Source organism: Oryza sativa, chromosome 7 (genome assembly GCF_034140825.1).
Source record: "Oryza sativa Japonica Group chromosome 7, ASM3414082v1".
NCBI classification, from domain to species: domain Eukaryota; kingdom Viridiplantae; phylum Streptophyta; class Magnoliopsida; order Poales; family Poaceae; genus Oryza; species Oryza sativa.
In genome coordinates, this window is record NC_089041.1 from 21,355,258 (window position 1) to 21,381,087 (window position 25,830).

Consider the following 25,830-nt stretch of genomic DNA (forward strand, 5'->3'; position numbering starts at 1 on the left):
ATGGGAGGTAAGGGTTCCTAACCCTCACCTAAGAACATTTTTCTCTGAGGGCCTCTTAAAATCAATTTGATGCGGTAATTTTTTTTTGTCAAAAGTTTTGATAGCAAAAAATTTGACATTGCAATTTTACAAGTTGGTGTTTAGATGTATGGTAAAGTATTTTCATTTTACCATTAAAAACTGATTTGTCCATATTAATGGCACCTTATTAATTGCTGTTGTCTCTGCACTCTAGCAATCTCTCTTGCTGCTGCTAGTGTTTGTGCCGGAGCGAAGGAGGCCCTTGTAGCTTTCCATTCCCGGCCACCCATCATCGTCGGAGTTGACGTCGAGGGGGGCCATGCCTATCCTGAAGCACTACCGTTGTCGGATCTAATAAAGTGGTACGGGAAGTTGGTGAAAGGGTCTTACCCGCCGGCGGGGGAAAGTGAATCGGCCTGCGACATGAAGTCCCTCGTGCCGGAGCCGTCGCCGTCCATCTCCGGCTAGGTCTTGGACTGGTGCGGCGGACGAGTTCGGCGGAGGTGGAGGCGGATGCGGGCATGAGTGGTGGCAGCGACGGGTGAGATCAGCGGAGGCAGAGCCGGCATGAGCGGCGGCGCGAGCGGAGCAAGGGTGAGAGAGCGAGCGGATAGGGAAATTTTTGGGAGCGGATGAGAGAGAGAGAGCGAGTGAGGGGCAGTGCGCGTCCCGCATGGGGCCCAACGCTTTTTTGCCAAATTTGCTGCTCTGGACTCCCAAATGATAAATGTCAATTTGTCTACTTTTTACTACTAGTGTTTAGATCTATTTTGCTAAAATATTGTCCAAACCGACAAAAAAAAATTACTATTTTAGTGGATCTAAACAGATCCTGAATTTTCTTTGTTTGCTGAGCTGATGAAGAAGTCCGAGGTCAAACAAGAGACAAGTCACATCACTTCAATTTCTTCTTCAATTTTGTCTCTGCAGCTTCATCACCTTGAGAGCAGTAGGGGTCCTATACGTCAGTCACAGCCCGCACCCGGTCAAACGAAGCGACAGTACTTAGCTTGACGGAGAGCATCTCCGCAGTCCGCAGCCATGGCCACCTTTGCGCGCCACCGCGTCCTCCTCTGCCGCCTCGCCGCGGCGCTCCTCCTCGCTCCGGTGGCGGCGGCCCAGCCGTGGCAGTTCTGCGGGCAGGGCGGCAACTACTCGGCGAACGGCACCTACCAGTCCAACCTCGCCGGGCTCTCCGCCACCCTCCCCAAGAACGCCTCCGCGTCCCGGACGCTCTTCGCCAAGGACAGCCTCGGCGCCGTCCCGGACATCGTCTACGCGCTCGCGCTCTGCCGCGGCGACGTCGCCAACGCCACCGCCTGCGAGTCCTGCGTCGCCACGGCGTTCCAGGACGCGCAGCAGCTGTGCCCCTACGACAAGGACGCGTTCATCGTCTACGACCTCTGCTACCTCGCCTTCTCCAACAGGAACATCCTCGCCGCCGCCGCCGACGACGACGGGAGCCCCAGGTTCCTGATGAACACGCAGAACGCGAGCGCGCCGGCGGAGGTGTTCGACGCCGCCGTCGCCACCCTCCTCAACGCCACCAGCAGCTACGCGGCGGAGAACTCGTCCAGGCGGTTCGCCACGGGGGAGGAGGCCTTCGATGCCGCCGCCGCTACTCCGACCATCTACGGGCTGTCCCAGTGCACGCCGGACATGTCGCCGGACGACTGCCGGAGCTGCCTCGGGCGCATAATCGCGCTGATCCCTCGGTACCTCAGCCGGAGGAAGGGCGGGAGGGCTATCGGGATGCGCTGCAATTTCAGGTACGAGGTGGGTCCTTTCTTCGCCGGAGGCTCGATGCTGCGGCTCCCGGCGCCGGCGAACTCGACGCCGACGGCGCCAACCGGAGGTGTGTTGCAGACAAAGGGGATCCACTTCTTTTGCAGTAATTTATCTTGGTATTTAATTAGCGCGACAACATCTGCTCATAATTAATTTTCCATCAATTTTGACAAAATGAAGACAACCAAACGACTATTGAAGAAGAAAACTCTAAACAAACTTGTACTATGTCTTCAAATTGTTTCTGCTGTTTAGGTAAAAAATGTTACCGCGTTAAGAATTGTGGTTTGCTTTGCAGTACTGTTGAATTGCAAAAATAACAAAATAAAAATGTGGGGAAATATAAAAATATCTCAATCATGGCAACTGGTTGCATGGGGATTACTGGTCAAAGGAGCCTGGTACGCTGGTAGCTATCACATATTATAACCCTGTACACTTTTCTTCCTTTTTTGGGTTGATCTTGACATTTCTTTAGTCCTGTTTCTATCGGATTCTTGACCAGAAACGGCGAAAAGCACGTCTTACTCAACATTTCCAACTGCAATGCATTTATTTACCAATAAATAATACTAGTATGATGTTTTCAGGAATACTTTTAGAAGTACTTTTCCTTATCACTTGATCACGTCTCCGTCACTTTCCATAAATTTCCCCACAATCTTTCATATTTTTATTTGTATTCAATTATCCTGGTTGTCTACTTTGCCGAGATTTGTGGATACCACCAGTAATAATAAAAAGAATTGTAGATCTGATCACTCCAGCGCCAGAGCTAGGTGAATATGGTTTCATCTTCTCGTGTCTTTTCCAATTGAGCCTGATTACTTGGTCAGTTCACACATTTATTCCAATGTAGTGTTGGTAATTAACTGCACTTCCATTATGCAACTTGTATGTATGTGCTTTACATGTAAAGTTCAACAATGATTTTGGTTTCCTCCATGTTTTCCCGTTTAATTAGGAAAAGACACGAGAAGATGAAACCATATTCTAAAATACCTTTTTTAACAGTAAAAAATAGTCGTTTATAATATATTGAAAATTGCTTGACTTTACTAGCTTTGCGGTGTGCTGTATAGGTCAAAGTGTTGACCTGCACTAAATAAGTTTCTGGTGTGACTTCGTAGCATGTACCTTTTTGAACAGAAACCTTAATTATAGTGGATATGTGTCATCATATTTAGGTTATGAATTAGTCTTGTTAAGTTCTATACTTCTATATGTCTGTCTTCGCAACAAAAACAAGTTTTATCTGTCTGAAGCTGAAATCACTTGCCTGCAGGAAGAAAGAAAAATAAAAGTGGCACAGCTCTAGCCATTGCATTGCCCCTAGTTGTTATATTGTTGGCTACGGTTGTCATTTGTCTTTCTGTTCAGAGGTGGAGAAAAAGATCAAGGTCAAAACAGCAATCTTCATGTAAGTTCACCAACAATTTTGATTATAGTGAGAGGGAAACAGTGATTCCCTTTGATTATTTGAATTCTTTTATTCCCTAGAAATGAAAAAAGGGTTTCATAGTTGGAAATGTCGACGTTATATTTCAGGAAAAGTTAATATTTCAGTTACATTGCATCATAATGTTGTTGCCCTCTTTTGATAGATTCAATTCAAATGGCGGAGGACATTGAAAGCACGGATTCACTTTTTATCGATCTATCAACACTGCGTGCTGCAACGGGTAACTTTTCTGAGAGCAATAGGATTGGTGAAGGAGGATTTGGTTCAGTTTATAAGGTGCCAATGCAATCATATATATCATTCACTTTATATAGTGCATAACTATGTACAGCTTCAATAAGCGAGTGCTTGCACTTATGCAGGGCGTCCTTCCTAGTGGTGAAGAGATAGCTGTAAAGAGGCTCTCTATGAGTTCAGGACAAGGAATAGAAGAGCTAAAAAATGAGCTTGTTTTGGTTGCTAAACTTCAGCAGAAGAATCTTGTTAGGCTTGTTGGTGTCTGCTTGCAAGAACATGAGAAATTGCTTGTGTATGAATACATGCCCAATAGAAGTATCGACACCATTCTATTTGGTACTATTCTCAGAATTCAACAATTGCACAAGCACTACTAGATCTGAACTGTACATTTCCTTTCCAAAATGTGTTTCTTTACACCCCCCCCCCCCAACCTTCTTGAATCAGGTCTTCAACCCAAGCCAAACACTTGGAATTCACATGCCCTTGTCATCATGAATATATATTAGTGGTAAAACTGTAGTTTACTAAGACATTTCTTGTTCAATTGACAGATCTTGAGAAAAGGAAGGAGTTAGACTGGGGAAAAAGATTTAGGATAATAAATGGAATTGCTCGCGCATTACAGTATCTTCATGAAGATTCTCAACTGAGAATAATTCACCGAGACCTCAAAGCAAGCAATGTTTTATTAGACTCCGATTATAACCCTAAGATTTCAGACTTTGGCTTGGCAAGACTATTTGAGGGTGATCAAACAAGGGAAGTCACAAGCCGTGTGGTAGGAACATAGTAAGTATTGTCTAAACTAACCCAATCAGATACAAATAGTATGCTGGCATGAGTAACTTTATTCTCTTACTGCAGTGGATATATGGCACCAGAGTACGCGATGCGTGGCCACTATTCTGTAAAATCAGACGTCTTTAGCTTTGGCATATTGATGATAGAAATTGTGACAGGAAGAAGAAGCAGTGGTTCATATAGCTTTGATCAATCATATGATCTCCTAAGCCGTGTAAGTCCTTTTTCCTGGACTATTCTACAAAGCTAATCAGAATGATCTCCTAACTTGTTACAAAAATTCTGAATCATCTTTGCCAATATGATGCAGGTATGGGAGCACTGGACCATGGGAACAATTTTGGAGATGATGGATCCCTCTCTTACAAGCCATGCTCCTCGAGACCAGATGCTCAAGTGTATTCACATTGGGCTACTGTGTGTTCAAGATAACCCAGCAGATCGACCTATGATGTCAACAGTGAATATCATGCTTAGCAGCAACACAGTGTCTCTTCAATCCCCATCCAAGCCATCATTTTTCATTCCCAAGAGTGGTACAGACTCAAATATATACTCGGAATCATACCCACAAACTTCCCAACCGACCCATAGGTCTGGGATGATGTCAGTTAATGATGTGTCTGTTACAGAGCTTGAACCAAGATAAATAAATCAATTTTCTGAATGAAAGATAGGAAAATCAATTGCAAGGACAATCAGATTGCTATCTGTCAAACTTACAGGGAGAAAGCCTTCGATAATTTGTATTACTGAATTCTGAATGCATTTCTCCATTGATTGAGTCAATATATTATGTTTTAGTTTATTCGTTAATTGTTAGTACACGTCACATTTGTTTACGATTTGGAAAAGGGCTATTCATCAAGTGACAGAAATTTCAATGCCTCCCACTTTTCTTATCCTTTGGATGAGATCTAACTATGCTCATCATTCCCACAACTTTTCTCATTGTTTCTTTTTATACAGGTTGAACAAATTAATCTAACCATACAATAAATTTCAAAATGACGAACCTATACAAAAATGTAAATACAGAATACTGAGGTAACGTAAACCCAAGTACATAAACAAAATTGCAGTGAAGTTTAACTAAAATTAGCCTTGCAATTTTTGGTGACTACAAGATAATAAAACTTCAAGCAACCAAAATTTAGCAAAACCTTGTCAACAAAAACTTTACCCTTTTCTCCATGCGCTTCTATTAAAAAGAGCAATTTTACAGTGCTTGAGGAGGTTCCATGAGTTACCAAAAATTTAATGTAAAATTTGGTACCTCATATTACCTAGGTAACAAATTTACAATAGAAAAAGTAAAACCTCATGTAATCTCTTCAAGGACCGTAAAATTACTCTCTATTACAAAAGTTTACAAATATTTTGAAATCACTGGTTTGTAGCACAGGAACTCAGGCTCCATGGAGCCACTGAACCACAAGTTTTCAGTATATTTTGCTGTCTTTGATTCTTTTGGTAATCAGTCTGGTACATTGCGTTATATACTTATGAAAGCCTAACCTAACCTGGCAAAGAATGCTTCAGCGGAATGGCAGATCCCACACAGCGAGCACAGTTTCACCGTTGCACACTTCTACAGTTACTTGCCTTGCACCGACGCCGCCGTCGACGTACCAGACGACGTGCCCCCCGAGCTGGCACCGGCACCGCCGGTGCCGCCGTTCCTCCTGGCACAGAACGCCGGCTTGGACGGCGCCCTGAGCGACACCGTGTCGCTGCCGAGCATCATCACCACCGACGACATCACCGGCCGATCCGCAGGGTTCTCCTGCACGCAGAGCAGACCGATGTGGATGCACCGCATCACGTCGCTCCACGAGAAACCGCCGCCCATCACCGGGTCGACCGCCTCCGACACCGCCCTCGCCGTCCACTGCTCCCACACCTGCACAAAAACGAGTAATCCAGTCAATTTTAGCTAAGCAATCACCTCATTTTTCCATGAACAGACGAGTAGGATCATATGGTTAGTGCTCACAAGGGTTAAGAGGTCTTCGGATTGCAGGGAGTTGTAGCAGTCGTTGTTCTTCTTCCCCGTCACGATCTCCAGCACCATGACGCCGAAGCTGAACACGTCGGACTTGAGGGAGTAGTTGCCTCGCATCGCATATTCCGGTGACATGTACCCACTGAAATACAACAGCGTAAAGTACTATTCATTAACTGACCATCCAAGCAACAGCTTTCAACAAATTGTTATGTTCTCTGTATTTGGGTTACTGCCACTGACTATGTGCCGATGACGAGGTTGGTGACCCCCTGCGTCTGGTCTCGCCCGAAGAGCCTCGCGAGCCCAAAGTCAGAGATCTTCGGGTTCATGTTCATGTCGAGCAAGATGTTGCTCGCTTTGAGATCACGGTGGACTACCTTGAGCTGCGAGTCCTCGTGGAGGTATTGCAGGCCACGAGCAATGCCGTTGATGATCTTGTACCTCTTTCCCCAATCAAGCTGTTGACGCTTGTCGGCGTCTGATATTGATAAAAAAACATGTTGAGAGTGAATGATCAGCTTGATGTTATTGAACTTTGCAGAGAAAATGGTGAAGATATTTAGCTAAAATTGAGTGGATTAGTAAGTTTGGTGGTACCAAAGAGGATCTGATCGAGGCTGCGGTTGGGAACAAACTCATAGACGAGAAGCCTCTCCTCTTGCTCCAGGCAGACACCGACAAGCCTGACAAGATTCTTGTGCTGGAGCTTTGCAACCAATGCGAGCTCGTTCTTCAGCTCTCCCACTCCTTGTGCTGAACTCTTCGATAATCTCTTCACTGCTATTTCATCGCCATCAGGCAGAGTACCCTGTTCAGACCAAATCAATAGTAACACTTAGTAATGAATATATTTTTAGTGATACTTTCTTCAGTTATGTTAGAGTCAGCACCTTGTACACTGCACCAAATCCACCTTCGCCAAGCTTGTTGCGTTCTGCAAAACACCCTGTAGCAGCTCGTAAAGTCGAAATGTCGATAAGCATCGACTCCACACTTGAAATATTCTCCGATTCAGCAGAGTTGCTGGAATCTGTTCAAGTATAAATGCCAATGTAAGCTAACAACTTAATTTGTTTCAAATTCTCCTTGAAAAATTTTGCAGGGCATACATGGCTGAGTTGCTCCTGATCGTAGCCTCTCCATCCTCCTCCAGAAGCAGAGCCAAACTAGAATGTTGATTAGCACTAAAGCTGCTATAGTAGGCAGCAAAATTGCTAGAACCAAGCGAGGAACATTGTAATCTTTCCCTGTGAATTGACAGATGTAGACTAATTTCAGATCAAATGAGTAAGTTGCAACTAAACACATAATCAATAGCATTACGCAAGCAACGTGCAAGAGCTGCCAGAAGCTAATAGGCAAGTACCAACATCGCCTTTCAGTCATTTTCAATCTCATTTGCCATATTCTTGTCATGTATATTCAGAAAACTGAAGGAAAAAATATTTTTTTATTCTGTCAAGATCATTTAAACAAGAGTAAATTTCGTAAAGAGTAAATTGTATTGGTGGTACACAAACTTGTTAGGTGGGTACAATTTATTACATAAACTTGTAAAATCCTCATTTCAGTACACAAACTTGTCTATTTCGTGCGAACGAGGACCAAAATATCATTTGCTTGGTTTTTTTCATCTTTTTCTACTATCACTATATCATATTCTATTTTTTTTATTGAAGAGGTGTATGTCTAATAGCAACCTTCTCAGATATATGTTTACATAATATCCTAATTAGCCCCTAAATCAATAAGATTAGCTATATATATAATGTCCTTTTCGCCTTCCTCCGGACGCACTAGACAAGTTCATGCACCAACATGAGCATTTTATAAGTTCATGCACTAGATTGCACCCACCTGACAAATTCGTGTACCGCCAATGCAATTCACTCTTTCGTAAAACTACAGATACTTTGCACGATTTATCACAAAACTACAGATTAAGAACTTGTTTCACAAAAATACAGATTCAATGTCTTCGTTTATCACAAAACTACATGTACTTTACACAATATATTATAAAACTACATATTTAAGAACTTGCTTTACAAAACTACAGATTTAATATCTTCATTTATCACAAAACTACAGGTTTAGTGTCTCCATTATCACAAAACTATAGGTTTTAAAACACTAAATTTGTAGTTTTGTGATAAATAAAGACACTAAATGTGTAGTTCTGTGATAAACGAATACACTAAATCTATAGTTTTATGAAACAAATTCTTAAATCTGTAGTTTTGTGATCTATTGTACAAAGTACTTGTAGTTTTGTGATAAACGGAGACACTAAATCTTTAGTTTTGTGAAACAAGCTCTTAAATATTTAGTTTTATGATAAACTAGCATGGTGGCTCGCGCAGATTACGTGGCTAGCATTATTATATTTTCTCTCATATAATAGCATATATGTTTTCTTAATGTATTATTCAAATATATTAAAATGACAACATAATTTTAAATTTTGTACTAACTTTACGAAACTACTAATGTGTAATATTCATATTGTATTTTATATACGTGATAGTTATTAATTATTCTTAATATTTTTTAAATTCTGAATTTTCGTTATCTGTAAATTGTATTTCTATGTAGACTCTAGGCTCTTCTTCCAATATTTTTTTATTTTTAATTCTGAATTTTTGTTATTTCTAATTGCATTTCTATGTGGACTCTAAACTCATCTTTCAATATTCTTTAATTTTTAATTTCGAATTTCAGTTACTTCTAAATTATATCCCTATATTGACTTTAGAATCTTCTTCCCATGTTTTTTTTTAATTTTGAATTTTAGTTATTTGTAAATTGTATTTTTATATGGACTCTAAACTCTACTTTTAATTTTATTATGTTTATTCCGAATTTTAGTTAGTTTTAAATTCCTATATGGACTCTATACTCTACTTCTAATATTTATTATTTTTAATTCCGAATTTATATTATTTCCTAATTGTATTTCTGTATGGACTCTATACTCTACTTCTAATATTCCTTATTTTTAATTCCGAATTTCTATTATTTCATAATTGTATTTCTATATGGACTCTATACTCTACTTCTAATATTCCTTACTTTTTAATTCCGAATTTCAGTTATTTATAAATTGTATTTCTATATGGACTTTGTTTTTCTTTTTCTCCGATTAATATGAGAATTTCTATGCCGTGAGAGCGAACGTGGAGGCTCCTTTTTCTATTCCTTTAATAAGTTAACTAGCATGGTGGCCCGCGCAGATTGCGCGGCTAGCATCATTATATTTTCTCTCATATAATAGCATATATGTTTTCTCATTATATTATTCAAATATATTAAAATGACAACATAATTTTAAATTTTGCAATAACTTTACGAAACTACTGATGTGTAATATTCATATTTTATTTTATATATGTTTTAGTTATTAATTATTTTTAATATCAAATTTTAGTTATTTGTAAATTATATATATTTTCGGTCTGCTAGTTGACGAAGCGGATTGCATGAAAAGATTTATGTTTGTTAATCTGCTGATGAAGTGGATTGTAGTAAAAAGATTACTGATGTGCTAATTTGCGGCGAGAAAATCATGCGATTACTTTTGTTATTTATGTTTTTCTAGGACATGTATTTATTGAGATGACATGTATTGTGTACAATTAAAAAAGGGATAAGTCAATTACCGTGATATGGGCATGCAGAAATTCTCTCATACGGATTCCAAAGAATCATTATCTGTTTACACACTATCATTATAATATCCTTTGTTTTTTTTTCTATTTGTTCTGTATAGTTATTAATTATTCTTAATATTTTTTAAATTCTGAATTTTCGTTATATGTAAATTGTATTTCTATGTAGACTCTAGGCTCTTCTTCCAATATTTTTTTATTTTTAATTCTGAATTTTTGTTATTTCTAATTGCATTTCTATGTGGACTCTAAACTCATCTTTCAATATTCTTTAATTTTTAATTTCGAATTTCAGTTACTTCTAAATTATATCCCTATATTGACTTTAGAATCTTCTTCCCATGTTTTTTTTTAATTTTGAATTTTAGTTATTTGTAAATTGTATTTTTATATGGACTCTAAACTCTACTTTTAATTTTATTATGTTTATTCCGAATTTTAGTTAGTTTTAAATTCCTATATGGACTCTATACTCTACTTCTAATATTTATTATTTTTAATTCCGAATTTATATTATTTCCTAATTGTATTTCTGTATGGACTCTATACTCTACTTCTAATATTCCTTATTTTTAATTCCGAATTTCTATTATTTCATAATTGTATTTCTATATGGACTCTATACTCTACTTCTAATATTCCTTACTTTTTAATTCCGAATTTCAGTTATTTATAAATTGTATTTCTATATGGACTTTGTTTTTCTTTTTCTCCGATTAATATGAGAATTTCTATGCCGTGAGAGCGAACGTGGAGGCTCCTTTTTCTATTCCTTTAATAAGTTAACTAGCATGGTGGCCCGCGCAGATTGCGCGGCTAGCATCATTATATTTTCTCTCATATAATAGCATATATGTTTTCTCATTATATTATTTAAATATATTAAAATGACAACATAATTTTAAATTTTGCAATAACTTTACGAAACTACTGATGTGTAATATTCATATTTTATTTTATATATGTTTTATTTATTAATTATTTTTAATATCAAATTTTAGTTATTTGTAAATTATATATATTTTCGGTCTGCTAGTTGACGAAGCGGATTGCATGAAAAGATTTATGTTTGTTAATCTGCTGATGAAGTGGATTGTAGTAAAAAGATTACTGATGTGCTAATTTGCGGCGAGAAAATCATGCGATTACTTTTGTTATTTATGTTTTTCTAGGACATGTATTTATTGAGATGACATGTATTGTGTACAATTAAAAAAGGGATAAGTCAATTACCGTGATATGGGCATGCAGAAATTCTCTCATACGGATTCCAAAGAATCATTATCTGTTTACACACTATCATTATAATATCCTTTGTTTTTTTTTCTATTTGTTCTGTCCATTTTAACTTTTAATTTTTCTTGTCCGTTTGCATGACCTAATCCTAATACACTTGGTGTTTTGTTTTTTTCTCTTATTTTCTTTCGATTAATGTGAGAATTCCTAAGCCGTGAGAGCGAACGTGAAGGCTCCTTTTTCTATTACTTTAATTATATAATTATTATATAATAGATAGATAGATTGTGCAAAACACATATAGTTTTGTGAAATTTACTCTTTAAACAAACATTGCTTCTAACTGCTAATGCCGTAGCCAATACAGTGTGTTGCCTTCAGAATGTGCCTCTGTATTGGAGCAAACCTACAGGCGCTGACTGAAGAACAAAACCACAGGCTGTATGATGATAGGAACATTGTGAAGGGCTAAATGCCAACAAATGTGACATCTTATCTACTTGGTGCACTGCATCTCTAATCCCACTTGGCCTACGAATTCCATTCTTTAATTTTATTGTTATTTTTTTGTAGATACACTGAAGCTGACATACTGAAAATGAAATGACACTGTCCCTATACACCACCCCCACAAATAAACAACACAGATAGATCACCTACCGATTATGGCTGTGTTCGACACATGGGGTTGGGAACCCATCTACTCCGCACGAAAAATGGAGCAGTCTATTAACGAGGAACAGGGGTTGGGAACACCCTGAAACAAACGCAGCCTATATGTGTATAGTACTCCACAATGCTAGCAGTGTTCGTTAACGACTCTCACAAGGTTAACTACCAGTTGAATTAATCAACGGAAGATCAATCACATCAAACCAACTTCAGGGGACTTCGCTAATCATTTTTGTCACCAATGGATGAACTAAACAATGTTTCAATCATTTGAAAGCCATCACGCACGTGCAAAATCTAGAGTAAGCAAAAAGAAAAAAAAGAAGCATGCTTTGACTCACCTTCTCCGGCCGCCGCCGCGGCAGCGGCGGGCGGTGATGCTGTCGGAATCGGTGGCGCAGTCAGATGCACCATCACCAGGCCATTGAGGAAGGGGTTTACCTCGTACCGGTAGCTGCACCTGACTCCAAGAACCCTGCCGCCGATGCGGTTCGTGAACAACCTCGGCAGCTTGGCTATGATGGCGGCGAGGCAGTCGCCGCACTGCGCCGGCGTCAGGTCCGGCGTGCACTGCGCCCAGCTGTACACCTTGGGGAACTCCGACTCCCTGTCGAGGACGGCCTCGCCGGACGCGTACCGGCGGGTGGAGTTGTGCGCGGCGTAGTCGGCGGTGGCGTTCACCAGCGCCGCCACCATGCCGTTGAACCTGCCCGGGTCCGACGTGACGTTCTGCAGGTTGACGCGGCTCGTCGAGGCGGCGTTGTCGACGGAGGAGAGGAAGGGGACGTTGGAGTAGTAGAGGATGCAAGGGTCGTAGTAGATGGCGGCGTCCTTGTCGTAGGCGCACATGTTCTGCACGTCCTGGAACGCCGTGGCGAGGCAGCCGGAGCACTCCGTGGCGTTGGCGTCCCCGCGGCACAGCGCCAGCGCCGACACCTGCTCCGGCACGGCGCCCACCATGGCGGTCGCGAAGAGGTCCGGCGACGACGAGATGTTCCGGGGCAGCGCCGCCGCGACGGCGTCGAGGTTGGCCTGGTACGTGCTGTTGGCCGTGAAGTTGCCCGTCGTGCCGCACACCTGCCACGGGTACGCCGCGCCACGCGGCGCCAGCGCCAGCAGCACGACGGCGGCGGTGAGCAGCATCGAGAGGCAGCCAGCGCGATGCGCCATGGACACAGCTGACACTGTCAAGAGGTGGAGGCAGGCGACTTATGTAGGGAGACCGACGCGAGACCGGAGTTCGCCGGGGAGAATGGGCCTCACCTTCCGACACGGAAATGCCGACCTCAGCCAATTGGCAATGCAAGTTGCTGTACGTTTATCTGATGACGAGAACTTGACAAGTACCAGCGGCAACGCAGAGGAAATGAATATTCTCAAACGACAAACAGCGCAACTGTAATGGCGGGCGAGAGCTACTGATCATTGTCTCGGTCAAAAACCGCCAATTGCGCGTTTTTTTCCTGCAAAAGAAAAAAAATTGTTAGTTAAGCTCAGGCTCAGAGTTGCCGCGCAAGGTTCGTCCGTCAAAGAAGGGAAAGAGGAATTGTACGTTGCATTCTGCCGGCCGCGGCAATGCTCGCAGTTGTAGTCGTCGTCGTTGCCGTGCTGCTGCCGCTCGCCGCGGCGCAGCAGACCATGCAGTTCTCGTCATGCGCCAGCGGCGCCTACGCGGCGAACAGCACGTACGAGGCGAACCTCGCCGTCCTCGCGGCGGCGCTCCCGGGCAACGCGTCCACCGCGGCGGCGGCCGGCTACGCCACGGCCACCGTCGGCGCGGTGCCCGACCAGGTGTCCGCGCTGGCGCTGTGCCGCGGCGACGCGAACGCCACGGCGTGCCGCGCGTGCGTCGCGGCGTCGTTCCGCGTCGCGCGGCGGGACTGCCCCAGCAGCAAGGACGCCACCACCTACCAGGACGGCTGCATCGTCCGCTTCTCCGACCAGCGGTTCCTCGACTTCGTCGGCGTGAACTCGCCGGTCAGCGAGCTCTACTCCGACGCCGACAGCAACATCACGGCCGTCCCGGTGGCCTGGTTCAACGCCGCCGTCGTCGCGCTGATGAACGCGACGGTGGACACGGCCGTGGCCGCCGGCAGCGGCAGCAACAACACCAAGAAGTACTTCGCCACGGCGGTGGAGGACTTCGACCCGAAGCACTACCCGAAGATTTACGGGATGGCGCAGTGCGCGCCGGTGATGACGGCGGCGCAGTGCCGGAGCTGCCTCGGCGGCTTCGTCTCGTCGATCCCATGGTTCTTGAACGGGAAGCCCGGAGGGAGAGTTCTTGGGATTTGGTGCAACCTGAGGTACAGCGTGAAGCCGTTCTATCAGGGCCAGCCAATGCTGCAGATTTCTGCGCCGCCGGAGCCACCGCCGCCGGCCATGCCTTCACTTGCTGCTCCGCCGACTAGAACAGGTAAAAGAATTGCCTTCTTTTTCTTCTTCTTCCATTGAAGAAACGATACTTTTTTCTCGCAAACTTTGACACTGCACATATCAATTCAACTTCTCTGAATGTCTGTTTGTTGTATGCAGCGAGGAGAAGGAGAGTTGCAGGGATCTCTGCAGGCGTCGCTTGCTTCGTTGTCTTGATGTTGATACTGTCAGCTTATGCTTTCATTCGTTTCAAGAGAAAGAAGGCTGCAAAGAAAGACAACTGTAAGTAACTGATGAGTAGCTTGATGTTTGTTCAGGAACTGTTTTCTTATTTTACATTTATTGATATGTATTGCATTAAAAAAAAAACACAACAACAGTATTGAAGAAAATGGCAAGAGGAAAATGCACGATCTTTGATTTGGCTACACTGAAAGAGGCAACTGAGAACTTCTCAGAGAAGCATAAGCTTGGAGAAGGCGGATTTGGTACTGTATATAAGGTACTGTTATGCAAGCAAAATGAAGAGTAAAATTTGCAGGTCCTTTTTCTTATGAGAAAGAGTCTGTTTCAGGGAAAATTACCAGACGGCCAAGAAATAGCAGTAAAGAAGCTCATAGAAAGTTGTGGGCATGGACTGAATCAGCTACACAATGAAGTGCTGGTGTTGGCAGAGCTTCAGCACAAGAACCTTGTTAGGCTACAGGGGTTTTGCGTCCATAAGGATGAGATGTTGCTTGTTTATGAATACATAAAAAATGGGAGCCTCGACAACTTTTTATTTGGTATTCTCCCTGATTTCCTCTCCAAGTAATACTAATCCTGAATTTTGTTCAATGTTAATTGATTTCGTGTTCATAAGATTTCCCATTGCTTTATCAAGTTTAAGAAACTGTTGCAACCTGGAGATTGGAATTATATTTTTGCAAATTGCAACATGCATGGTCAAAATGTTTGCAGTACTAAATGGTTTTTCCATACAGTTATACAAGCAGAACTGCAAACCAAATAAGTAATCACTGTTCTAACAACGACGTTGCAAAAAGGACCATAGCTAAGACTGAAAAATTCAGTAAACATTTTCTCAGGATTTCTTTCTAAGAACCAAGTTGCAAAAGGATCATAAAGTTGTTCTCTACTTATCAATCAGAGTCACTGCCTGATACAAACTAACCACTTTGTTGCAGCACATGCTAGTAGAGGAAATGCACTAAGTTGGGACCAACAGTACAACATCATTTTTGGAATTGCCAAGGGAATAATGTACCTTCACGAGGACTCAAGCATAAGGATCATCCACAGAGACCTTAAAGCTAACAATATTCTGCTTGATGAGGATATGGATCCAAAAATTGCAGACTTTGGACTAGCAAGACTGATAGGAGGAGGTCATACTCACACAAAGACAACTAGAATTGTTGGAACATAGTAAGCTTATGTATTCAATTCAAATCGCTGGGACCAAAATGTGTGCTTCTATGCCTAACTTCTCATCATCTGCAGCGGATATATGGCACCAGAGTATGCAATACATGGAAATGTGTCACCAAAGATTGACATTTTCAGCTTTGGCGTGCTGGTACTTGAAATTGTAACCAAGAGAAAGAACTGCAGCTATGGCGATGGCACCACTGACACAGTGAATCTCCTAAGTGATGTAAGTGCATTTTTACATACTACATTGCGGTATCCACATTCCCATTTCTAAAACAAACATAATTGAAGAAATATATTCAAAAGGAAATCTTTAATTGCTCCTTGAAGGTATTAAGAGGTAGTATGTCCTAGTGTTAATCATGAGGGACAAGAGATGTGAGGATCAGAATAAAATGGAAGCAAAATTAACTATAGTATATACTTCTAACTCTCAATAACTTCAAGGAACATGAAAAACTCCTTCAGAAAAGATTGAAAAACTGATAAGAACACCTGACAGGTATGGAGTTACTGGACCGAAGGTGTGATTTCACAGGTAATTGACCAATCACTTGAAGGGCACTTTCGAAACCAGGCGCTAAGATGCATCCACATTGGGCTGCTGTGTGTCCAATCAGATCCTGACGACAGGCCGGACATTCCATCAGTCATTTTCATGCTGACCAGGGATAACATGGAGCTTCAGCCACCAACAGAGCCTGCATTCTTCTTCAACGGAAACTCGAACTCAGCTTCTCAAACATCTGACCAGCGCGTCTATGTGTACGATCGGTCTGGTAAGATCTATGAAGAGGATATCTCTGCGAATGGGATCACACTTACTGACATATATCCTAGATAACCCTTTTAGTTTTTAGTTTTTCATAGATAAGTGAAATGTGTATGCATCTAAAGTGATCAAAGGCGAACTTCGCTAGTGTTTGGTCCTTGAATTCGAAGTCAGATGCAGATATTCTGCCTATTGAGGTAACATTGTAATTTTATATGGTCAGTTATCTCATCTTATTTGCAGACTCGAGCTATTAGTGATCTTCCAGAGTATCGCCATATCATCGAACACCTTGTCTGCACTAGGTTGAGTTCTAGATTTGTAGCATTCAGACCAGCTATAATCAACGAAACAGGCAACCTGGAAAGAAAAAAATATCACAACAAGAGATATTCATATCATATCCTACGGAATGCAAAACCCGCACCTGCTCTGCTCAGCCTGTCCCGGCATCCCGGGCTCCCACGGCACGCCGCCCTTCTTCTTGCTCATGGACGTGGCTCCAACTCTCCTCCTTGTCTAGTGATCTGCATTTCCAGTGGTGCTGCCGATAGCCCTTCCGGTCCACGGCGGCGCATCACCCCGTCGCCTCCCTGGCGAACGGCGAACCCCCCCCCCCCCCCCCCTCTTGGCCCTCCTCTCCCTCCTCGCCGTGCTCGATCGATGATATCCTAGTTGGTAGGCCCATCTTACAGCCCATGAAAATTAATCGGAAGGCCCATTTGACAGAACAGCCCATACGAGTAATGGGCCACTTTTGATCGGAGGAGGATATTTCTGAGGTGAAAAAAAAAGAGGAAAAAGTACACCAGAGGTCCCTCATCTTGTCATCGATTACAAAATCGTCCTCTAACCGCAAAACCAAATATATATCATCCTTCAACTTACGAAACCGGATCACTTTAGATCCTCAGGCGGTTTTGATTCTGGTTTTATCCGACGTGGCAGTTGAGTCAGCGTGGGCCCCACATGTCAGTGAGATCTGAGTCTCTTCTTCCCCTTTCCCCTCTCCTCCCCTCAGCCTACTCACGACGCCTTCTCCATCAGCCGCGTCGTCGCGACGGCGCCTGGCTCGTCGGGGAGGCCGGGCGGTGTGGGAGGGCGGGTGCGGGAGGCCGTGCAGCACTGGCGGAGGTGGGTGGCGCGCCGTCGCTCTAGGTGGAGAGGCGACGAAGGACAGCGGCGTGGGATGGCTGGCCGCGCATGTGTGGTGGACGCCAAGGCTGCAAAGGGTTGTGCGGTGAAGGCCATTGCGAATGGTGGCCCTGTCCTCCCTTCCCCCACCTCATCCCTGCCGTCACCGGAGGAGCCAAGCATCAGATAGGGATAGTGACGGCAAGGTGGCCTAAGGCCTGAGGGTGCCGCAACAACGAGCAGCAGAGACGGAAGAGCGAGGACGTCATCGTCATCATGTTGCCCGTCGCAATGGGGGGAGGCCCTCTCCTCCCTTCCCCCACCTCATCCCCGCCACCCCCGGAGGAGCCATGCCTCGGGATGGGGATGCCGACGGCGAGGTGCCCTGGGGCCGCCACGGCAACGAGCAGCGGGGACGTGAGCGCGATGGGAAAGTGAGGACGCCGCCGTCGCCATGGGGGGAGGCCCTCTCCTCCCTTGCCCCACCTCATCCCCATTGCCGCCGGAGGAGCCAGGACTCGGGATGGGGATGCCGACGGCGAGGTGCCTTGGGGCCGACACGGCAACGAGCAGCAGGGACGGGGAGTGCAACGGGAGAGTGAGGAGGCCGCCGTCGCCATGAGGGGAGGCTCTCTTCTCCCTTCCCCCACCTCATCCCTGCCGCCGCTGTTGCCTCTTGCTTCGTTGTCGTCACCGCTGCCGCCGCGTCGCCCGTTGTCGGTCGCCAGCTGTCGGACCTCCTCCTCTCCCGTCTCGGCTCGCCAGCCTCTTGCCCATCCACCGGCCGGACCTTCTCCCACCCACCGGCTAGCTGCCCATTGAGGAGAAAAGAGAGAGAGAGAGAGGGGAGGAAAGGAGAGGAGGGGAAAGAAAGGGTGTGACGTGGCATCCTGACATGTGGGGCCCACGTGGGTCCCACGCTGACTCAGTAGCCGCGTCAAATAAAATCAGGGTCAAAACCATCGAAGGACCTCAAGCGAACGGTTTTGTAAGTTGAGGGATGTCATATATCTGGTTTTGTGGTTGGAGGACGATTTTGTAACTCGATGACTAGTTGAGGGACCTTGGGTATACTTTTTCCAAAAAAAATCAATTTTACCTCTCTCAGTCTCGACTATGGGCTTATGTAATCCAATTCGCATCCGTCGATCACAAACCCACCATTGGCTTTCGCCCCCATCGTGCTGATGCTCCTAAAGTCTCACCGGAATTTCGCCCCAAGACTCCAACGCCATGCATGCCATCCATAGCTAGCCAGTCTGGCGGAAAGGAAATGTTTGACTCCACTTACGCGTTCAAGTCGCCGCAACGTGCTAAATGATGTCGCACCGACTAGACTACGCCACTCGATTTGACGTCGGCCGCCGCAACTCCATTTTGGTGTTCCAATTTACTTGACAAAAAGAAAAAAAAATTCTCCCCTTCCCCCCTTTGCTGCGATGATGCTCGCCGGCTATGGCATCCTCGCCGTTGTCCTCGTCCTCCTGCCGCCGTCGGCCACGCCGGCTGGGATCGCTGACTGCGACCTCGGCGTCGGCAACACGTACGTGGGCAACAGCACGTTCGAGGCGAACCTGAACCACCTCGCCGCGGAGCTCCCCGGCAACGTCTCCACGGCGCATACCGGCGGCTTCGCGGTCGCCACCGTCGGCGCGGATCCCGACCAGGTGTTCGCGCTGGCGCTCTGCCGCGGCGACGTGAACGCCACAGCCTGCCGCGCGTGCGTCGCGGCGGCGTTCGTCGACGGGAAGAATGCTTGCCCCGGCATCAATGGCGTCACCGTGTACGAGGACGCCTGCGTAGTTCGCTTCTCCGGCCAGAGGTTCATGGATTTCCTCAGTCCGGATCAGTGGCAGGTCACCGAGATGATGTACGGACAATCTACATATCTCCCTTCTTTCGATCTCTTCCTGCTAGAATCAGATAGACTAATTCGAGTAGCTCGTTACAAACAGTTGGGTTCCCGAGCAAGCCTCGGAGAGCGTCAATGCGCCGGCGGTTGGCTGGTTCAACGCCGCCATCGCGAAGATCCTCGCCGCCCTGGTCGACCACGCCGTGGCCACGGCGACGGGCAACAACTCGACCACCAAGAAGTATTTCGCCACGGGTGAGGAGGACTTCGACCCCAACATCTACGGGTTCGCGCAGTGCGTGCCGGACCTGACGCAGGAGCAGTGCAAGGAATGCCTCAACACCTTCCTTTTTCAAGCAAAACAAGTGTACTTTGGCAAGAGCCTTAGCTGGGTTGGTATGAATTCGGTGTGGTGCAGACTGATGTATAGTGTGCGGCCGTTCTACGGAGGCCGGGCGATGCTGCAGCTGTCGGCGCCACCACCACCAGCAGCCGAGGCTCCGGTTCTATCTCTAGAGCCTGGAGCAGGTATGGAGTATGACCTACTCTGTTCTTCATTTTTCCTGAAGAAAAAAAAATAACAGAAGTTACAGTGAAATCAAGGTTTCCCCAATTGAAGTTCATGTTTGGTGTTTGCAGGGAAGAAAAAGAGTGCAGCTGGAATCGCTGCCGTCGTCGCTTCTTCAGTTGTGGTATTGTTGATCCTTTCATTTTTTGCAGTTGTTCTCTTCAGGAGAAGGTCCAAGGTTACTGAGACTGACCACCGTGAGTAGCATACAGCCTCTGTTCAGTAGCTCGAATTTACTGTTCACTGACATAATCCTTGTCATATGGCAACAGAGTTGAGGAAGATAACAAGAGCACAATGCTTGATTTTTGACCTGCCAGCTCTGCAAGAGGCAACGGATAACTTCTCGGACAATAATAAGCTCGGAGAAGGTGGTTATGGTATTGTATACAAGGTAAGGTTAGCACCCAAAAATGTAAGAGAAATGTTTGAAATGTATTATGCATTAGTGATCAAACGAAGATTAAATTGCCTGCACCAATTGTGTTCAGGGAGTACTCTCAGATGGACAAGAAGTAGCAGTGAAGAAACTTTTGGGAACAAGTGAGCATGGATTGGATCAGCTACAAAATGAGGTGTTGTTATTGGCAGAGCTTCAACACAAGAACCTTGTTAAGCTACAAGGGTTTTGCTTGCATCAGGGGGAAACACTGCTTGTTTATGAATACGTCAAGAACGGGAGCCTGGATAACTTTCTATTCGGTAATTTCCCTTCTAATTTATCATTTCAGAAGCATAATCATAACTCTATCTTCGTTTGTCAATGTAAAAAAAGATTGCAGTGCTGATCTACTTTGCAAGTACAAAAACTCCCCCTTTTCTGTATGCACAGACATATTTATAATAGTGGAGTCGCTGTACTATAAACACTAACATCAATAAGAATAAACTGAGCAATGCACAACTGCAAGTTAGTGTGGGGTACTGAATATGTACTGTAGCATTTCTGACAAACAAGTTACATGGCTAAGAATAGAATTTGACGTATTATAGGTGAGTGATTATGATTAAATTAAACATTTCATCTCAACAGATACCAGTAGGGGAAACACACCAAACTGGGAGCAACTGTACAACATCATTTTTGGAATTGCCAAGGGAATATTGTATCTTCACGAGGACTCAAGCTTGAGGATCATTCACCGAGACCTGAAATCAAACAACATCCTACTTGGGGAGGACATGGAACCAAAAATTGCAGATTTTGGATTGGCAAGGCTACTAGAAGAAGGTCATACTAATACTCGGACAACTAGAATTGTTGGAACATTGTAAGCTCATGTGCATAATAAAACCTTCACTCATAGAGATATTGAATGTGCAAGCCTAATGCTTATCCTCTGCAGCGGTTATATGGCACCTGAGTACGCAATACACGGAAATGTGTCAACCAAGATCGATGTTTTAAGTTTTGGTGTGTTGGTCCTTGAAATTGTAACAGGGAGAAGGAACCTCAATTCTGACGATCATGATCGCGGGAATCTCCTTAGTGATGTAAGTGCTCAATAAGGTTGAGCTTGCTCCTGTACATATATACTTTTAGTGCATTTACATACTGCAATATTCATGATATCATACCCGAAAGTACTCTATATCAAGTTTTAGATAACAAACTAATTTCAAATCGTCTAACAGGTCTGGAATTGCTGGACAAAAGGGACGGTTACACAACTAATTGACCAATCACTTGAAGAGCAATTCCGAAGACAAGCACTGCGATGCATTCATATCGGGCTGCTGTGTGTCCAGTCAGATCCTGATGACAGGCCTCACATGTCATCTGTCATTTTCATGTTGAGTAGGGAAAACATGAATCTTCAGCCACCGGCACAACCTGCATTCTTCTTTGATGGAGACTCAAACTCATGTTCTCAACCCTTTGAGCAACCCGTGTATAATCGGCCTAATGCAATCTATGAAGAGGATATCTCCGTGAATAGGATGACAGTTACTGACATATACCCCAGATAACCCTTCCCCCTCCCCATTCCTAATCCCCCCTTTCCCAGTGGCGCAATTGTCACCATTGTTTGTCAACTTCATTGAACCATCTGCGTATGGTTTGATCTGCACCTTAGAAGGCACATTTAAATATTCTAGTTGTTGTCATTACATTATATTCTTATATGGCCAGTTATCTTATGTTCTTTGCACACTCTGAACTAATGTTCCTAAACATGGCATATCATCAAACACCTTGTCTGCAGTCTGCAGTAGGTAGAGTTCTAGATTTGTAGCATATAAATGAACAACTAACCATCGAAACAGGTAATTTGGACACATTAACAATATAATGTATAGCAGTGTAAGGCCTTGTTTGGGAGAGGGAGCAATTATTAGAAATCGTTGTTTTTCCAACTTTTGGCTTAGTTAATTTTCTAAAGTATGTAGTCGCTGGTTCTCATAGTTTGAGCACAGAATATGGACTATTTAGGCAGCTAAGTGTATTTGCATTCCCAAATTTTCCATTGCACTCTAGGAGTTTGATGGAGTTTATTGTACATTTTATTCTGCATTGTGTAGAAAGGAATTTTATTCAACAAGAGCGAACGGAATACACTTAAAATTCTTAACCAGAATCTAAATACAATATCATCCTTATTTTCTCAGCACAGTAATACGGGGCTATTCTTCAATCCCACTTTCATTATTGAGCTTCTGGTAAGCTACCTTCGGTCTTCAGTAAAATATGTTCATTGAAGAAGTCTTGCTTGGTGGGAGTACGCAGTTTCCAATTCCTATGAATGATTGAACAAACGCTAATAAGATAACAATTAACAACACGAAATAAAAGTATGCATAAGCGTGTGAACTCACTCGGTGCCTGGTTGACGATGGAAGCAGCACCACCAAAGTCACACGAGCCACTTGCCCTGCCGGCAGTCTGGTAATAGTCATTGAATGCATAGGTCGCATGCGCCACCTTGGTGTTAGGATCAAAGCACCGTCCACCAGGCTGGATGGCACTGCAGTCTGCGCAGCTACTGCATGCATAGTCTAGTGCTGCCTGTAACCGCATGTCCCCGACCTCTGCGTTCGCCACGCACCAACTCGGGTTCGGGTCACAGATGCCTAAATCCCAACAAACAATTCATATATAGAACATGTAAAACATAATAAGATGGATATCACAATATGAATTGAATGCACAATTGCAAAAGCTTATTGATCTTAAAAGATGGCCATTGAATGGAAACTAACTTGGTGATGGCTTGTAGACGATGTAAGCAGCACCGGCAAAGTTGCACGCGCTACTTGCCTTGCCATTACGCTGGTAGTAGTCATTGAATGCATAAGATGCATGTGCAACCATGGTGTTTGGCTCATAGCACACTTTTCCCTGTTGGATAGCACTGCAGTCCGCGCCGTTACTACACGCCCAGTCCAGTGCTCCCTGTAGCCGTGCATTCCCAATAGCTGCATTTGCCACACACCAGCTCTCCTTTGTGGGACATGTACCACCACCATGAAAGTCAACATCGTACACCTTCGTCCCATCCGGATAGAACAGGCCGAAGTTGCTCTCTATAGATGGCCCACCCTTCTTGTTCTCGTTGAACAAAGCGAATATGTACGCAGAAACATCCTCCATATTGGAGGCCCCGAACAAGACTCGCTTGGCAAGGCCATTGTTGTATGCTTGAGCGTTAGCTTTAGTTGCCACCGAGTCCCCATCAGCATTGGCTTCTGTGACCCCTGAGCGGATTCTACCACCAGAGGGGTGGCCTGATTCTGAAACTCTGATGGGCACCCGTCCTCCTGCTTGGGCTAACGAGGCCCTCTCGTTACTACCAGAAACCTTGTTTATTGCATAGTAAACTGCATCTAGCTCGGCATCAAAGAGACTGTAATATGTGACGCCGCTCACCGGATCGAACACACCAGCATTGGGACGGAACGTGGCGTACTCGAGGGAGATTCCGGTAGAAGGATCCGCATATGCAAAGAATGGGTAGAGATTTACCATAAAGTACGAGTCAGTCTGCTGCAAGAAGTCGATCATGGGGCTCATCACCGACTGCGCGATGTCATCCCGGAAAGCGCCTGCGGACGGCGGGAATGACACCTCGACTGAGCTGAACGTGATCGGGGTGGACACCCTTATGGCATCGGCGAGGCCCAGCCTCGCCAGCGCCGCGTGCACGTTCCTCATGGCCGGCACCAGCTGCTGGGTCAGGTGAGGCGCCTGATCGAACACCTCGTTCCCCACGGCCACGCCGTTGATCAGCGTGGCCGGGTAGTAGGGCACCACGCTGCTCTCCACCCACCTCTGTGCGTAGCTCGGATCCCAGCCGGCGGAGCCCAGATCGGTGTTGGGTAGCGCCACCATCACCTTGATGCCGGTGTTCGCCAGCGCCCTCAGCACCGCCGGGTCGGCGTCGAAGATCCTCACCATCGTGATGCCGTTCGCCCTGAGAAGGCTCACCACGGATTGCGGGTCCATCAGATTGTCCGCGTCCCTCCCGTAGCACACGCCCAACTCGCCCGCATCTGCTGTGTGCAAATTAAGAACAAACAAACGACGTCGTTGTGATTGTTAATTACGAAAGTGAGATTAATTACCTTTCAGCCTTAATTTGTAGTTTGTACATCTCTGATCGAGTTAATTACCTGCATGGGAGAGAAAGAGCAACGGTAATGCGGTGGCTAAGAGAACGCGGAGGAGGTGATGAGTGAGCGCCATCTCTAGTCCTGTTTGGCGCCGTGGCAGACTGAGGATAGTCGAATTCCACTGTGTGACTGTGTGAGCAGTAAATTTATAACGAGCAGTATATATGGCCGTCGTTTAGGAGCTAGCGCGATACAAGGAAAATAATAGTACCTCCCTTCCAAATTAGTTGTCGCTTTAACTTTTTACTTGTAATACTATTCATCTTATTTAAAAAACTAGTGCAAATATAAAAAATATAAGTCTTACTTAAAAAGTACTATTGAGCAAGTCATAAACAAAATAAATAATAATTTCATACTTTTTTTAATAAAACGAATGATCAAAATGTTACAAACAAAAACTCACAACGATAAGTATTTTGGGACGAAGGTAGTACAATTTTGATATACATGTGTTGCCACATTTTCACGTAAAATAAGTTGAATTTGTCATTGTTCGATCAATCATCTATGTTCGTGTATCCCGGCATATGCTTTGATATGCCGCCTTCATTGATTTTTCTCGGTTGACTATCTTGTGCCGCACTGCCGCCTACGACCCTGCGTCTAGCCTGTCTGGTTGCACGTGCACCACTTGAGATTTTCTTCTTGATGATAAGAATGCCAGAGTACTGGGTTTTTTTTGGTGAATATATTAATGTATGGTTGTGAGTTTGGTTGCATTTTATTAATAACTTCATCAGTTTCAATATATAAGTATATCTAGGATTTCAGTTTTGTTCAATAATATAAGCATTTGTACCACTATTTACACTACATTTTATCACATAAATTATTTTCCATTCAATATTTTTCCCCATCTTAATCCCAACCATCCTCCCACACCTAAGTCTCTAACCCTCTCTTTTTTGTTGAGAGGCACCAAAATCTTTTCTCCTCAATTTTAATCTCTGTGAAATAATTTAGAAATACTTATATTTTAGACTAGAAAGAGTATAGCATCTAGCGTATCATAGTATTAGCATTCCAGGTCACGGATCCCAATGCCTGAAAATCTAAAGTCTTGTGTGTAATGGGCCTCTTTTCATCCAAGGGGATATTTCTAGCCGAACAAATATTGATTATGGCCCATCGAACAGAAAATCCCATGTATAAGGTGAGTAATCTTAGAGATATGTTGGCCTGCA

General features: G+C 44.4%; 5 protein-coding genes across 6 annotated transcripts; 3 read left to right on the plus strand and 2 right to left on the minus strand.

The window, feature by feature from the left end:
* The first annotated feature begins 1,013 nt into the window (after nucleotides 1-1,013).
* On the plus strand, nucleotides 1,014-5,120 carry LOC4343478 (cysteine-rich receptor-like protein kinase 6). Its single transcript, XM_015791345.3, has 7 exons — nucleotides 1,014-1,876; nucleotides 3,095-3,229; nucleotides 3,414-3,547; nucleotides 3,634-3,844; nucleotides 4,063-4,300; nucleotides 4,376-4,526; nucleotides 4,623-5,120. Exons 1-7 carry the CDS (start codon nucleotides 1,063-1,065, stop codon nucleotides 4,959-4,961), a joined length of 2,022 nt encoding a protein of 673 aa, XP_015646831.1. The 5' UTR covers nucleotides 1,014-1,062; the 3' UTR covers nucleotides 4,962-5,120.
* A 499-nt stretch (nucleotides 5,121-5,619) lies between these two features.
* Nucleotides 5,620-13,591, minus strand: LOC4343479 (cysteine-rich receptor-like protein kinase 6). Its single transcript, XM_026026718.2, has 9 exons — nucleotides 13,449-13,591; nucleotides 13,160-13,359; nucleotides 12,238-13,080; nucleotides 7,430-7,567; nucleotides 7,211-7,350; nucleotides 6,918-7,128; nucleotides 6,561-6,798; nucleotides 6,309-6,459; nucleotides 5,620-6,215 (listed from the first exon to the last, which is right to left on the minus strand). Exons 3-9 carry the CDS (start codon nucleotides 13,064-13,066, stop codon nucleotides 5,910-5,912), a joined length of 2,013 nt encoding a protein of 670 aa, XP_025882503.1. The 5' UTR covers nucleotides 13,067-13,080; nucleotides 13,160-13,359; nucleotides 13,449-13,591; the 3' UTR covers nucleotides 5,620-5,909.
* Nucleotides 13,418-16,741, plus strand: LOC4343480 (cysteine-rich receptor-like protein kinase 6). The gene is made up of 7 exons (XM_015791344.3): nucleotides 13,418-14,312; nucleotides 14,432-14,554; nucleotides 14,653-14,774; nucleotides 14,847-15,057; nucleotides 15,460-15,700; nucleotides 15,776-15,929; nucleotides 16,209-16,741. The coding sequence occupies exons 1-7, from the start codon at nucleotides 13,472-13,474 to the stop codon at nucleotides 16,548-16,550; spliced, it is 2,034 nt and encodes a 677-aa protein (XP_015646830.1). The 5' UTR covers nucleotides 13,418-13,471; the 3' UTR covers nucleotides 16,551-16,741.
* A 2,237-nt stretch (nucleotides 16,742-18,978) lies between these two features.
* LOC4343481 (cysteine-rich receptor-like protein kinase 6) lies at nucleotides 18,979-22,190 on the plus strand. Its single transcript, XM_015791002.3, has 8 exons — nucleotides 18,979-19,482; nucleotides 19,568-19,992; nucleotides 20,104-20,229; nucleotides 20,305-20,426; nucleotides 20,524-20,734; nucleotides 21,066-21,303; nucleotides 21,379-21,526; nucleotides 21,668-22,190. Exons 1-8 carry the CDS (start codon nucleotides 19,052-19,054, stop codon nucleotides 22,001-22,003), a joined length of 2,037 nt encoding a protein of 678 aa, XP_015646488.1. The 5' UTR covers nucleotides 18,979-19,051; the 3' UTR covers nucleotides 22,004-22,190.
* A 357-nt stretch (nucleotides 22,191-22,547) lies between these two features.
* LOC4343482 (glucan endo-1,3-beta-glucosidase GII) lies at nucleotides 22,548-24,763 on the minus strand. 2 transcript variants are annotated; one of them, XM_015791007.3, is made up of 4 exons: nucleotides 24,644-24,763; nucleotides 23,234-24,523; nucleotides 22,850-23,104; nucleotides 22,548-22,770 (listed from the first exon to the last, which is right to left on the minus strand). In XM_015791007.3, exons 1-4 carry the CDS (start codon nucleotides 24,714-24,716, stop codon nucleotides 22,712-22,714), a joined length of 1,677 nt encoding a protein of 558 aa, XP_015646493.1. In that variant the 5' UTR covers nucleotides 24,717-24,763; the 3' UTR covers nucleotides 22,548-22,711. The 2 variants fall into 2 exon arrangements, with proteins under 2 accessions (XP_015646493.1, XP_015646492.1); XM_015791006.3 differs by having other exon boundaries at nucleotides 23,234-24,526.
* Between the last annotated feature and the right edge of the window lie 1,067 nt (nucleotides 24,764-25,830).